At 40.8% G+C, this 14,364-nt stretch overlaps 1 protein-coding gene across 2 annotated transcripts; it reads left to right on the top strand.

The window, feature by feature from the left end:
• The first annotated feature begins 2,190 nt into the window (after positions 1–2,190).
• On the top strand, positions 2,191–13,950 carry tmem168a (transmembrane protein 168a). Of its 2 annotated transcripts, none has more exons than XM_053314126.1 (6): positions 2,191–2,230; positions 2,789–3,761; positions 3,989–4,264; positions 6,624–6,766; positions 10,219–10,496; positions 12,175–13,950. In XM_053314126.1, the coding sequence occupies exons 2-6, from the start codon at positions 2,928–2,930 to the stop codon at positions 12,723–12,725; spliced, it is 2,082 nt and encodes a 693-aa protein (XP_053170101.1). In that variant the 5' UTR covers positions 2,191–2,230; positions 2,789–2,927; the 3' UTR covers positions 12,726–13,950. The 2 variants fall into 2 exon arrangements, with proteins under 2 accessions (XP_053170101.1, XP_053170100.1); XM_053314125.1 differs by lacking the exon at positions 2,191–2,230 and adding an exon at positions 2,307–2,468.
• Positions 13,951–14,364: the final 414 nt, after the last annotated feature.

The raw sequence follows: 14,364 nt of genomic DNA, 5'->3' as shown, positions 1-14,364 counted from the left end.
GTTACATTTATCACATTGCATCAGTAGAAAATCCTAAATAAACCCCTTAACAGGCTTCTCCTCAGTAATGCAGTAAATAGGCTTCTTATCCTAGAGGCCAATGGGTTTATCTTGGTCTATAAAGCCCATGATACACAGACTTTTCTGGCACAAGTTGTAGGATAGAAGCAAGTAAAAGGCTTTTCATTGGTATGAATAGCCAGAAATATACAACAGCCACAAACAGGAATTTTACCATTGAGAATACAAGTGCATAACATGGATTATTCTAGAACCAATTTGATACATTCAGAAAGTTACTCATGATATACTGATTTTCATGGAATAATAATAATGATTGAATTCACTAATAGCAGCATTACATTACATTTTACACTATACAATTGTAATAAAAAATGTCATGTACTAGCACCTTCTTCCTGTAACCCATTCTACACATGCACATCTACAATTTTAAAACTTTCATGCATATAAATAGTATTTCCTCTGTAAAATCGTGAGGTCTCTTTAGTATGAAGTGATCATAATGAAAGCCTGTCACAAAAATCATCTCATCTCTCAGTTTTTCGTGTAATATATCCTTCGTATCTGAAAATACACAGGTGTAATTAATAGCATCTATAATTACTGCATTTATGTTGTGCATGATGGCTCAGGCTCATTTCAGCAGAGCGGAGCCCTCATTACTGTTATTAATTCCACCTGCGTTTCTCCTGCTTTGACAAGTCAAACTGTCTGCAGTCAGTGCTATAGCAGGTGAAGGCTGGGCAAGGCTCTGATACTATATTCATTTTACTTTTTTAGGGACACAAAAGTCAAGTCAATTTTATTTTTATAGAGCCAGGTCACAACAAAAGTTATCTCATGAAAACTTTCATATAGAGCAGGTTAAGACAGTACACTTGAATTTACAGAGACCCAGCATTCCCCCATGAGCAAGGTTAAAAACTCCCTTTTAACAGAAAGAAACCTCAAGCAGAACCAGACTATAGGTGGGCAGCCATCTAACTTCACTGGTTGGGTGGGGAGGAGGGGAGAGGAGAAAGAGAGTAAGAGAGTCACAGAGAAGCACAATAACAACAATAATAACAATAATAACAATTGCAACAATAATTATATTAATAAAAGTATGACCAATGATAATAACAGCAGGCAGCCTGTTGTTATAGACCTATTGTATAAAATAAAGAACCTAAATTATAGTTTTCATGCAATTTGATTACATTTGCATAATGTTAATGCATTTATGGCTTTCATACTGTCAAGGTCTACTTTAATCCATATCCACCCTGTCATTAATCTCAGTGTGACTTTTCTTTTGCTGATGAACTATCATCAACCTCAAAGACACAGATAAATTTAGCTTATCATTTTCCAATGAGCTTTTTTTAAACAGTACCTTTGTGCTGTAGAATTAAATAGAAATATCACATCCTCTTTTTTCATTTGAAGATATAATGATGCTAGAGCTGTGATATCAGTATATTTCTGTTTCATAAGTTTATATTCTTTCTTTTTTTAAAATTACAGTTGTTTTTGTTTGTACAATATTGTTGTCTTTTAACAATGCAAATAATAAAGTGTGAGATTATGATGTACTTCCTGCACAGTGACTCATGCAGGGTTGGGTTACTTTGAAATGTAATAGGTTACAGATTACTAGTTAGGATGCCCTATTTAAAATGTAATAAGTAATGTAACTATTTCAGTTACTTAATCAAAGTAATGTAACTTATTACATTTGATTACTTTTTGGTTATGTTTCTAATAACAAATGTTTTCATCTGTTCAGGTGTTTTTCATGGATACTGACATGATGTATTAGGGAGATCATTTCTTATAAAGCAAGATTTATCTCTCATCTGAAAATGTATTAATTAGGTCATGTAGATTTTGGAATATGCAATAAAGATATTTTATGAAAAAAGTAAAAAGGCTTAATTGGTACTGTGACACCATTTAAACCCACGTGTTTTCCAAAATGCCCACTTCATGATTTATTTACAAAATATAAAAAATATTTTCAAAGGATTAAAAACATCAACAGGCCTATATTTATTTAGTACCATGTTAAATATTAACAAATGAGGGGCTGTAGGGCTGATTGTTGGACTTCTGTTATTTTTTCACGTTATTCCATGAAAAGCAAAGGCTTGAGTATATTGACCATTGCGAGATTCCGTAGTTCGCAATCCGGAAGCAGCGCTGTTGTCATCTACACAAACAACATGTAAGCAACAATTTTTTTGACGTTGACATTAACTACGTTTCATTTTCAATGTGCTCACTGAGACGTATGTGCAAGGGCTGCTACTTGTTCTTTCGACAGTTAAAGAGACGACACTGAAAGGCGAGTTAGGCGACCGTGAACGATGAGTGAGGAGGGTGGCTACAGTTAGCAAACTTCCCGGCTGAAGCGCCACATCGTCAGAAAGTGTCAGCAGGGCCGTGTCGTCAGGATATTACTAGTAAATACATTTGTCTTGACTGTTTTTGCGCTTTGTCACTGTGCGTTAACCACAGTGTATCTTATCTAGTGTAGCAAACGACATGATAGCACTTTCTCAACTATTTGTCAGATATTTCTTAAATAATTAACCATGTAAAGGTTATTTTAGAGCACAACACGAACTAATGTGCGTATATTAGTTGTCTGGACGTGGCGTAGGTCAATAATAAGTGTAGTTAAGCTTGTATAAGTTTGAATTGCTTGACAAATATATAGTGTTTTTCTAATGATTGACTGCTTGTAAACTTGAGTAACACACCTTTTTGAATTTGTTCACAGGGGTTGATTTTACACAATGCTATTAAGAGGTGAAGACCTTTGCAAATCCACTGTTCACATGTAGAGAGGGTGACTGGAGTAAACTGACACCCAGAAGCCTCAGCTGAATCTGGATTAGTCACTTTTGAAGTCAGTCATCATGGCTCAGGAGGAGGAAGAAGAGCAGCTGATGGTCGAAGGACCCAAGGAGGTGGATGTGTTTACATCAGTCCGTTGCCTAGGTTACCTGTCCAGCATCAACCTCCTTGTGGCAGTATGTGTCGGCATGTATGTACGCTGGGAGGTGACAAGTGAACCGATGATTCTGGTCATCTTCATCTTGGGTCTCTTCGTGCTGGGAATAGCCAGCATCCTCCATTACTACTTTGCAATGGAGAAAGCCAGCCTCAGCTTGTTCCAGTTGTGGTTCGGCTTTCTGCTTGGTCTCCTGTGCTTCCTCAACAGCCCCGCCTTGGATTCAAATGTCAAGGAACTGGTCACTAACTATCTCCTCCTGGCCAGTGTAGTCATGAAAGCAGTATGGGCTGTAACAGAGCGAGTATGCAGCTCCGTGCGCTACAAACCCATTTTGCTAACGTCAGCTGAGCTACTGCAGCTCCTGGGCTTTGGAATTGCCAGCACTACCATGCTTCTTCACAAGTCCGTGGCCATAATAGGCTTGGTAGTGGCTCTAGGTGCTCTCATTGTAGACCTGAGGATGAAATCCCTTCTGGCTTTGCCCAACCTGGTCAGTTTTGCATTGGTTACCTCCCTTGTGTTTTTCCAAGCCTTGGGCATCACAGCCAACCCTTATGCCTTAGGCTGCTATCTGGGCAGGCTGCTGTGTGAGCCCATGCTGGATGTGTACTTCAGTGGGCTGGGACCCAGTGAGCGTTGGATGCCAGTGCTCTCCCTGGGGAAGGTGTGGAGGAGGCTGTCCCTGCTGCCTCTCAGTCTGGTTGAGCTGGCCTTCTTCGTCCTGGCAGCCTTAAAGGTAACCTCAGCAGCATTTTACAAAAAATGTGAGAAGGTGACATTTCCATTATGTAAGTCATTATGCTCCTGTGTGACTCTTAAACTCAATTCAATTCAACTCAACTTTTTCTTCAAATTTTGAAGACTCATGAAAGATTGTTTTTGAATGACAATGCAGTGTTTTGTATGGCTAACATCTGTACTTTAAGGCTGTGTTTAATGTCACTTTTCTCTTGTCTTACATAGCTGGGCCACTTGGAGCTGTGGTATCTGGTGATCCCAGGCTTCTGCCTGTTTGGCCTTTTCTGGTCCATCTGCCACATAATTCTACTGATCACAATATGGGGCTTCCACACCAAGCTCAGCGAGTGTCAGAAGGCCTGGCGGGCCCAGCGATCCAGTAGCCGGAGTCTGGACCAAGTCATGGCCTCCAGGGGCATTCGACACTTCTGCCTCATTTCAGAACGCTTGGTGTTCTTCAGTCTGCTATCAACGGTTATACTAGGGGCTGTGTCCTGGCAGGTAGGCATGTTTTCTAAAGCTAAAAAATGTTTCATTTGTTGTCATTATGGTCACGTCATATTGCCCTGTTGCTGAGAAACCTTGTGAGTACATAGAGCAGGTCAGAGTCTTCAAGATTTTTTCCTCCTACTGTCACTTGAGCTTCATGACAAGGCCTGCATAAACATATCATACACCCATGTCATAAATTCTGGAGAGAGATGCTAGTAGCAGTGTGTATTTAGTAGTTGCTCCCCTAGCTGAGGCACTTCTGCTCTCATGCGGAACCAATTTAATTAGCACTTTATTATCCTTATCTACTTGCATAAAGAGCAGCAATAACTTATTTAGCCTTATTAGACGTTTACCTTGTAAGAGTCTCATGGGCCTGAGTCCTAATTTGAGATCTGCACATTGTTGATGTCAGTTGCAAATTTGCCTGAGAAGTACAGAGCTGTTGGTGTTCCTGAGTAAGAAGGTTACTGTTTGTGGTTGTTGATGTTTTACAGCAATTTATATGCTTGTGCTATTGGAAGTCGGTATAAAGAAATAATAAATATGTATTCTGACTTTGTCACACCTCCGAAAAATGTGTTATTAACCACCCAGCCAAATTTGAATGATTAAAAAAAGTTGCCAAGTATATAAAATTGGGTTTCAAAATAATGGAAAAATAAGCAGTATTCTCTGCTGTGAAACGGTGGGGGTGTGTCTGCCCAACTGAACAGCCTCTGAGCTAACAACACTCATATACTCAATACCAATCTCCCATATAAAAATGCAAAATTTAAAATAGGCCTTGTTTGAAGGTGTAAGGGGGACAACATGGATGCTATTTTAAAAGTTAAGTAATGTTAGGAGCCACTGTTTAATTCAACAAGAATAATAACTCTAAATTACTAGTTAACAAGAGAACCACCACTAGTCGTTACGTTTAATTGACATTTTTTTCAATGGATTTTGGTGCACTTAACGTTAATCACAGCTAAAAAAAAGTCAGCATCTTAGTAGCGGCCCCATTCACCGGTAACAGCGGATTATCTGAAGTGAATCCCAGTTGTCTCCATGAAAGTTTGTTTAAAAAAAAAAAAAAAAAAAAAAAGTTTAATCCAGTGTAAAAATAGTAACTATGAGTGTGCACGTTTTCAGTAATTATTTTATATGTGTAAAAATGTCCTTTTAAAATAATGCATCATAAACCACCAAATCTGTAATAACCCCCCCCCCCCCCCCACACTCACTCACTCACTCACTCACTCACTCACTCTAATGTTGTTTTAATGCAGCCTCAGCAACAAGCACTGCCTTTATGGAACTTAAAATATTCAATATTTGTTGAGTCAGAAAGGTGTTGATTCAACCATATGCAAATGTTTAAGGCCATAGTTTGCGGTGCTATATTGGATTCAGCGTTTCCCATGTAATGTAAATGACAATGTATTATACCCTGCTTTCAAAAGTCTACATGGAAATGCATTTTAAAATGTCGATTGAATGAAAAGCTGAGTAGCACTTTCATGTGCAATTGTATTGAAATTACTTATCTAATCGGAAGTCAGCTGCTGAATGCAGCGCTGTTAAGTGCAGCGATGCTTACAAGCAAACCCCCTGCACCCAGTTCTTTGGGGTTGACTACAATGAATCAATTCTCAGCCTGTGAGAAATACTCTGCATTACTGCATTGTGCTTCACCTGCCTATAATACTACATTGAGGCACCAGAGAATATATGGAGTTTATATATTTAACATGTATGGAGCTTCATAAAAGTTAATAGATGAGTGGAATGCATTTTTCAACTCGGGCGATACACTGGGCAGTTCAGTATTTGTCTGCAATATCAAGTGTGGTTCCACTTAGCCATGCAGACATTGATTTGTATTCTTAGACACAGTGCCATGCTATGAAGTCAAACTGTTTTTTTGAAGATGCTAAATCGCACTCCATACCAGTAACTCAGATTGTATTTTGTATTTGTGTGTTCACACAGTATATTAGTGCATGGGCAAGCATGCAGTTTTGTTTTCGGGTTATTGATTTTTAGGTATCATAAAAAACAAGAAATGATACAAATACATGAAAAAAGATGATAGCTTTATTGTACAGACTGAGGGCTTTCAAAACAGCACAGGCTCATTCACAGTGGAATAATTATTTTGCTTTGAATGGATGCTTTTGCTGTATGTTTAGCCTGCTGTCTACAGTGCATTGTGTCTCCATTTAGCAAGGTCCTGTCATGTTTTGTCCTGCGATGATACCACAGTGTCAGCCCTGCATTGTATAACTGTCTCGCAAAGTGTCACCATCAATTAATTGCATCTGATTGCTTTGTGCTGTAAGTGGTGAATGAAAGTGACTCTGACTTTTTTGCTTTTTTTCAGCCCTGGAACGGTCTCTTTCTCAGCGCTCTGCTGGTGGTGCTCCCTTTGGAGTCTCTGGCCCACGGCTTGTTCCACGAGCTGGGCAGCTGCCTGGGGGGAACCTGCGTTGGCTACGCCCTGGTCATTCCTACGGCATACTCCAGGTACTGGAGAAAGATGAAACACAGATAAAATCAGCCCAATTTCTCATAGCCCAGGGTAACATCTTTTAATTGCTTGTTTTCATTTGAAATACAAGCCAGAGCCAAAAGATATTAATTCATTATTTTTATGAAAATTTAAAATGGATAAAAATGGTGGTGTTGTGGTGGCCTCAGGGTTTAACTATGTAACTGACTGACTATGTAATTGCAACTTCCCTGATTCAAGTCTGGCTGAGGAACCTGTTACTGGATGTTCACTCATTCTTCCCCCATCATTTCCTGTCAGCTTTCTAGCGTTTGATAAAGGAAAAGTGCACCAAATAAACACAAAAAAAGAGGAAAACAACACATTTGAGAAGCTGAAATCAGTAAAAGGTTTGAATGAATTAAACAAGAAATTGTTAAAATTGCAGTAAATGAATGTCCTTACAATGACTAATCAGTTAAGTACTTAATAATTTCAGTAGTACCCTGGAATATGTTTTTTTATTGCTATCTCAAGCAAACATAGTAATACTGTAGTTGCAGTTATTTCCCTGCCTTACGCTGGGAACACACCGAAGAGCGGCGAAAAGCGGCCTGCGATGAGTTGCCATGCAATCTCTATGTAAACTCGCAGCGGCTGCACTTTGTCGCACCGCTGCTGTCTAAGTGAATGGACACTAATATTTATTTATGATAAATCTCTTTTTAGTTGTCTACAGACACAAATCACAACACACACACACACACACACAGTCAGTGACTCTGTATTTAAAAACATAAACACACACACTGTGCTGACTTTGCTCAATGTTCAAGCCTTCCTTTGCATCACGGGTGCTGGTAAATATGATCACTCATTCCAACTCCCTCCTCAGTTAACACAAAACCAACTGGATAAATAGGCCAATAACTATGCATAAACATGACACTAATGTTTGGGCCCTTAAGGGATCATTCCAGTACTCCCTCCGCAGCATACTAAGTTGTTCAGCCGCAGCAGTTAGCCATTAGCTGATGCCTCTCCCAGTGCCCTCTTAGTTGGCTGAGCATTTTTTTTAAATAGCCTAGTGTGTTTCGATGATGCAAACACTTCTCTTCCTCCTCCCAAGCAGCTGCAGCTTGCCCGCTGTCAGTTATAAATTAGTTTTTCCATCTTCGAGAGCCCCGCGACAGGTTTGAAATCCAGCCTCTGGAGATGTTTGGCCAGTAAGCATATGCCAGCCTTACTAGTGTTTAACTCTCCAGGTGATTTTGGATGCAGGCCCATGTCCTATTGGAGCTGTGGATGCTCTGTATGCAAGGTCTTATGTGCAGGGTCCATAGGGAGGACTGAGAGCATGATGAGAATGCAGCAGTGTATAATCGGCTGTTTGATGGTTGCAGATCATGTTTTCACAATGACAAGAGCCCCACAGGGAGATTAGAGAGATAGCAAGAGAAGGGGGAGGTGGGGGGGCGAGAAGTGTAGACACACAGGGTGAAACGGGGAGGGAAAAACACAAGGAGAGGACTTGAGGTTGTAAACAGCGAGGGAGGGTGGTCAAAGGAAGAAAAAAAAAGAGGCATACACAGCACAAGGAAGGGAGGGATTGAGTTCTGAGTGGAGCTATGGAGGAAAGGACAGGATTTTTTTTTTTTTTTGAGGATGAAAGAGAGTGTAACAGGGGAAGATGTGGTCTGAATCTCAAAACTACAAGCCTTGACTCCCCTGGGCACCATGAGATCTGAAAAGATTAGATGGGTTTAGATGAACAGTGAGCTTGCCAAGCCATGCAGAGGTTGCGGCATATCATTTTTTTTTTTTTTTTTTTTTTTTTTTTTTTGACCAGTATATCTTTATTTCCAAACATGAAGAAAATTGTTCATCTACTGCTCCAAAAAGGACAGAAAAGAAGAGTGTCAACATCAGTGACAGTGATCACCTGACACACCTGATGAATACATCCGCTCTGGCTGTCAACGAATAACGACCACTTATCTGTGTGGCGGTTGAAAAAAAATCAATCCTATCTCGTCCACATTAGATAAACTTTCACTTGTCCTTGTCAAGGTGAGGTTGAAGGTGATTGAATGGGGGCACGGGGTATAATATGACGGCACAGTTTATGCAGGAGTGAAGTATGACTTTACCATCCACTCTGCAATGAATAACATCAAGCCCAGAGATTGAAAGAAAATGTATGGCTGCATGAATAACTGCCAGCCTAGACTTCATATGTACATGTCATTATCATTTCCTACATTGTGCTCTACACGAATCCACACACACTTTTTTTAAACTCACTTAGCCCTCAACTATCTTTTTTTAGTTCTTGTCACTTCTCCCTCTTTCTTTTTGCCCTTTTTCTTACTTTCCTTTCATTCTCCACTCCCTTTACATCCCTGAGGCTAATGTCATTTCCTGCAGCAGTGATCCACAACTCCTACTCCTTCCATCTCTTTTTCCCCACGTCTCCTCTCATCCTCTCCTCTCAGTCGCCTCTCTCCCTGGTGATGCAGACAGCTGCTCCACCCAGCGTGTCAAACCATCAACTTGCGATACGATACGATATATACTTAATTGTCCCTAAGTGAAATTTTTATTGGGTGTAGTGGTGCTGCATTTAACGCGTTATTTTACATTCTACATACAAGCATATACAAGTATTTATATGTAACTTTAAACCAACATATTGCACAACCCATCAATCCAAACAATGTCCCTCTAGGAACTATGATCTCTGTGGCTCATACTATGTCCTTACTGTTTAAGATGTTAACAAATGAGTTTATGAAGCAGTTGAGTCACCACTTGGGTACGCTATACAGTCCGCCAGAGGGTAAAAGCTTGTACTCAGAGTGGAGGACATGGGACAGATCAGCCAGTATTCTTTGTGCTCTGAGTCCAGACTGCTCATGTATAGATTGAAGGGACTGGTGTTCTTTCTTCCCTGTGACCTTCACAGCGGTCCGAACAAAACGGGCAAGCCTAGATTTTAATTGTACTGAGAGGTTACCATACCAAGCCGGTATCTTATACCTGGTTAGGCTCTCCAAGACTGCCAAGTAGAATAGATACATACGATTCTCTGAGCCCTCTCAAAAAGTATCACCTCTGCTATAGCCTGGAGCGTAGGCTGCCTGGTACACACATTACCAATATAGAAACCAAGATACTTCTAAGAGCCTACCTGATTAATGGCTGTGTTGTGGATAATCATTGGGCTGTGGTCACCTGCTACCATAGGGGCAAACACCATCTCCTCAGTTTATTTCACAGTCAAAATGGAGATGTTAGCATTAGACCAATGTACAACATTCACTTTACTTCTCACTCATTAATCTTGGTTTTGCTTGCCACCCCAACTCTCTCTTCCACCACTTCTTCTTACAAGCCACCTTACCTGAGCCTTCCTTCAAGTAGATCATGAAAAAAAGAGAAACATGGAAAACCTCCTCATATCCTCTCATTTCTCTTTTCCATCCAGCGCTGATGGCCAGCCCACTCTCCTACCAGCTGAGCATGTACAACAGTTAAACCTGCGCTCCACGGCTATGCTGAACAACGTGCAGCGTCTCTTCTCCCACCACATGATCCAGACATTTGGCTGTGACTACTCCACCAGTGGCGTAACACTCGAGGCTGTGCAGACCAAGCTGCGCAACTTTCTGGAGCTTCGTACTGCAGATGGGCCTCGCCATGACACCTATCTGATTTTCTACAGTGGGCACACACACAAAGGCACTGGGGCCTGGGCTCTGGCTGGTGAGAGTCTCATATCCAAATTATTATTATTATTATTATTATTATTATTAATCAGTCCTTAACTGGATACTTGAACATTGCATGTCTTAAATATCTTAATTCACTAAAGAAAATGAGCACAATTACCTCAACTTTCTTTAGTTTAGCATTTTCTGAGGTTGTATTCTGTTGTATCTTTTCACAGCAGGTTCATCTAAAAAGGTTTTAGATTAGGATGCTGACAGTCTCACTGCTTTCTTGGGTAAAAACTGTTTTAAAAACAACAAAAGGATGAAATTGTCCACCTTGAATCATCACCAAAAGTTTTAGAAATGTTGAATATTTCTTCAAAGTTTGCTTATAATGATCACATTTAAACTGACAGTAATTACCTGAGAGCTGAATCACAGTTGAATCAGCACCTCTCAGGCAGTTAGAACCAAAATTGAACACAAAATGAGTCTGTTGCTACTGTCTATTGCAGTAGCATTGTGTAGGATGGCATTAACTAGATATGGTATTCTTCCTGCAAACTCCATTTGCATTACAGTCTGATTTGCATTCTTTTTCTTTCTCCCCCTCTTCTCAGTCAATCGAAGGCTGATTTTGCACAGATCCGACAAGTAAGCCAAAAGAGTTAAAATAGCCGTGAAGGTCGGGGCATAGAAGTTTAGTTCCAGTAGAGAAGATTGTGTCGGTCTGCTGTGACACGAGCTTTCCTTCAACAGAAATGAGAATCACAGCAGGTTAACACCATGTCAGCCACAGCTCTCCTGTTCAGAGATTATTTGACATATTATCTCTGTGTGCCGAAGCAAACAAGAAATAAATATCCCCATAGTTAAGATAATCACTTCACTGTGTCACCATCCTGACCCGAAACGGGGACGTTCTCAGTCCGTGTTCAGTGCATAGTTGGGTTTTTTTGCCAAAGTCCAAATTGGGAACTATTTTCAGGTCATATTTTAAGTCATAAAGACATTGTGCAGCAGTTTTGTCCAGTCCTAAATTATATACTGATCCTTAAAAGAAGTAGTTTGTCTTGACTCTGCTGATAACAGTGGCCAGAAAATTGCTTTAGTACTGCAACTTACAGAGTCTCTAAATAGGCTTATTGTAGATTTCTAGGCATGTGAATGGAGCCCAATCTTCCACCCAAAATAAAAGATTAGTCCTACGTGAAGCTGTTTTGTGGCCAAAAGTAGAAATATTTTTTTCTCCTCAGCCCTTGGTTCACTTACTAAGCACTTTCCAACAATTAATACTGATTTTGAGGTTTTAAGTGTTTGTGTCTGTGTGTGTTTTGAATGACAGCAGTTAGACAGACAGTCCCTCCCGCCAGTCAGACTTGACAGGTTTGATCCCTGCAAAGCCACTATGTCCATCAACAGTCATGTGTCCCTTTAGAAATGTCCTTGAACAGGACATTGAACCAATAGCTAGGTGAATAACCCCGCCTGTGTGTACATATACCTTTTGAGAAACAGTATGAGCTAGGTAAATACAGAGCCAGTCAAAAGTTTGGACACACTCAAAGGAATGAAAAGGTGTGTCCAAACTTTGACTGGGACTATGTATAAAGATGTGCAATATATGTTTCATCTAACATTCCTTCCTTCCATATATTTTTCTCTTTTTTAACTTTCTTCTCAACCCTTCCTCTATTTTCTCTTTCACCATCTAACCTCTTCTGCTGCAGGAGGTGAGAGTCTCCATCTGGCCCAGTTGCTGGAGTTATGGAAGGAGAAGAACGCCGGCCACTGCTCCCGTCTCATCCTCGTCCTGGACACTGAGAACTCCCTCCCCTGGGTCAAGGAGGTGCGTAGAGTGGAGGGTGTCCACATAGCCGTGCAGGGGGCCGAGCTGTCCGCCACAAGGGTGGACCCGGAGGCCGGCGAAATCGCCTATCTTGGGGACTTCACTTCTGAATGGGTGGAATTCAACTGCAACCCGGACAGCGACACCCAGTGGTCAGAAAAGGGAAGAACAGTGGCGGCCATGTATGGCGTGTCTAAGCGCTGGAGCGACTACACGCTCCACCTGCCTACAGGAAGTGACGTGGCCAAGCATTGGAAGACCCACTTTCCCAAGGTTACCTATCCCATGGTGCACCTCTCCAACTGGTGCTGCGGCCTCAACCTGTTCTGGTTATGTAGCGTGTGTCTGCGCTGCTTCAGGAGGTGTAAACTAGCTTGGTTCCCACCAGCTGTACTGGACACTGGGCAGGGTATTAAACTGGTGCACTCATAGATATGTTGGGAAGTTATCATGAACATTTTGACTCAGGCAGTTAATGCTTTAACAGCTGGGGTACGAGGTATTTATATGAAGGCAAGCGAATGGTATATGCACGCAAATCTTGGCCTTCAGGCAGTCCACAAAAACTTACAATGCATCATTTTTATGTGATATGATGCAGAGACATTGTGCTGTCAATGTCATAGCCAAACATTGACTAAATATAATATTGGTGTCTTTTAAAGGGAGTGGAAATCACCTCTTTCTAATTCAGAAGAGTGGGTGAAAGAATATTGAGCTCATCTACATTAGTCTGGTGTATTTATATAGGAAGGGATCAAAATTTGTTTTAAAAAATTGTCTTTTTGAATAAGTTTATCATACTTTTGGAGGGTGTGGTATACTATTTTGCCAATACTGCATTATTATTTCTTTAAAAGGGGTTTCTGACAATCTGTTTTGTTACATAACTGTTTTTGTTTTTTTTCAATGATATATTGCCTTTAAAAGTGCCTTTAACATTTGGGATCATCTTTTGTATTTGTGTATGTATTCTTGCCTTACATTGTATTTATATTTGGATGGTTTTCGTTGACAGTCTTAACTTCCAACATGTCAGCTGGGTGGGGGGGGGGGGTTCTGTCTTCCTTAAGCCTCTCAACAGGATGGACAAAATGACTCTTGAGGGGGTGAAATCTGTGACCTTCTGGTTCTGGGACAGTCAAACTACGAGGCCAAGCTCATTCCCAACACTGGACCTTTCCCTCATAACTTTCACACTGTTTAAATATACATTTATTCCTGCATTGAACAAAGAAAGATGCACTGGCTGCGAGACAGTATATCATCACCAGATACTGTCCCTGTCTTGTGCCTCATCCTGTTTATTTCCATGAATGAATTAATCTCAAAGAAGTTATTTGCTCTGTACAAACACACATCGCATTCAAGTTCTCTCGCTGTTGTCCTTGCCATGCGATGAAACAGTCATTTGTCATTCAAAGCGACAAAGGTATTTTTTATTGATGTGAAATCGACCATCTTTTCTACTTTATTTTGCTGTGTTGCATCTTTCTCTCGCACACATCCCTAAGCTATGTAGTGCATTGCTGCCTTAAAGAGTGTGATGTTTCCAAAGAAGTCAAATGCTATTTTTCCATATGCAATTCCCCATGTGCCTCACTTGAGTCCGAAAATGACAGACCTTAAACTTGGATAATAAACTGATAAAATATTACTGTCTGATGCAGTTGTGTGCACAATTTAGGGAGGGAATAGAAATACACAAGAGTCTGATTAAATGAAATCACTAGAATATAGAAACAGTAGATGGGGAGAGGGGGGAGGGGGGAGGGGGGGGGGGTAGAAGAGAATAAGACACCAGGCTCATTTAACATGCCTGGCTATACAGACACTAAGTAAACACGGACTCTGCTCTGTGGAAATGCTAGCATTCCCTTGTAAATATTAGGACTGTGGACTGGAGAAAAATGAGTGTAAAAGGGAAAATGAAACAACACGACACACTGTCTCTGAGGGATTTGGTCAGAGTTTTCACCTCAGTTAGTCCTGCGTGGACATGTGCACAAGGCACTGCTGGGTATTTTAGTGGTCTCACATGCCTGAAGGGTGCTATCAGGCACAGAGCAAG

Source organism: Scomber japonicus, chromosome 23 (assembly GCF_027409825.1).
Source record: "Scomber japonicus isolate fScoJap1 chromosome 23, fScoJap1.pri, whole genome shotgun sequence".
Taxonomy (NCBI): domain Eukaryota; kingdom Metazoa; phylum Chordata; class Actinopteri; order Scombriformes; family Scombridae; genus Scomber; species Scomber japonicus.
Note: the sequence above shows the minus strand (reverse complement) of the source record. Positions and strands in the feature narration are given on the sequence as shown.

Excerpts from the sequence above, each read along its gene's own strand:
- tmem168a (XM_053314126.1), top strand. The coding sequence starts at position 2,928 with ATGGCTCAGGAGGAGGAAGAAGAGCAGCTGATGGTCGAAGGACCCAAG. Across the intron at positions 3,762-3,988 it reads TCGTCCTGGCAGCCTTAAAG|CTGGGCCACTTGGAGCTGTG; the intron begins GTAACCTCAGCA and ends TGTCTTACATAG. Across the intron at positions 6,767-10,218 it reads ATTCCTACGGCATACTCCAG|CGCTGATGGCCAGCCCACTC; the intron begins GTACTGGAGAAA and ends TTTTCCATCCAG.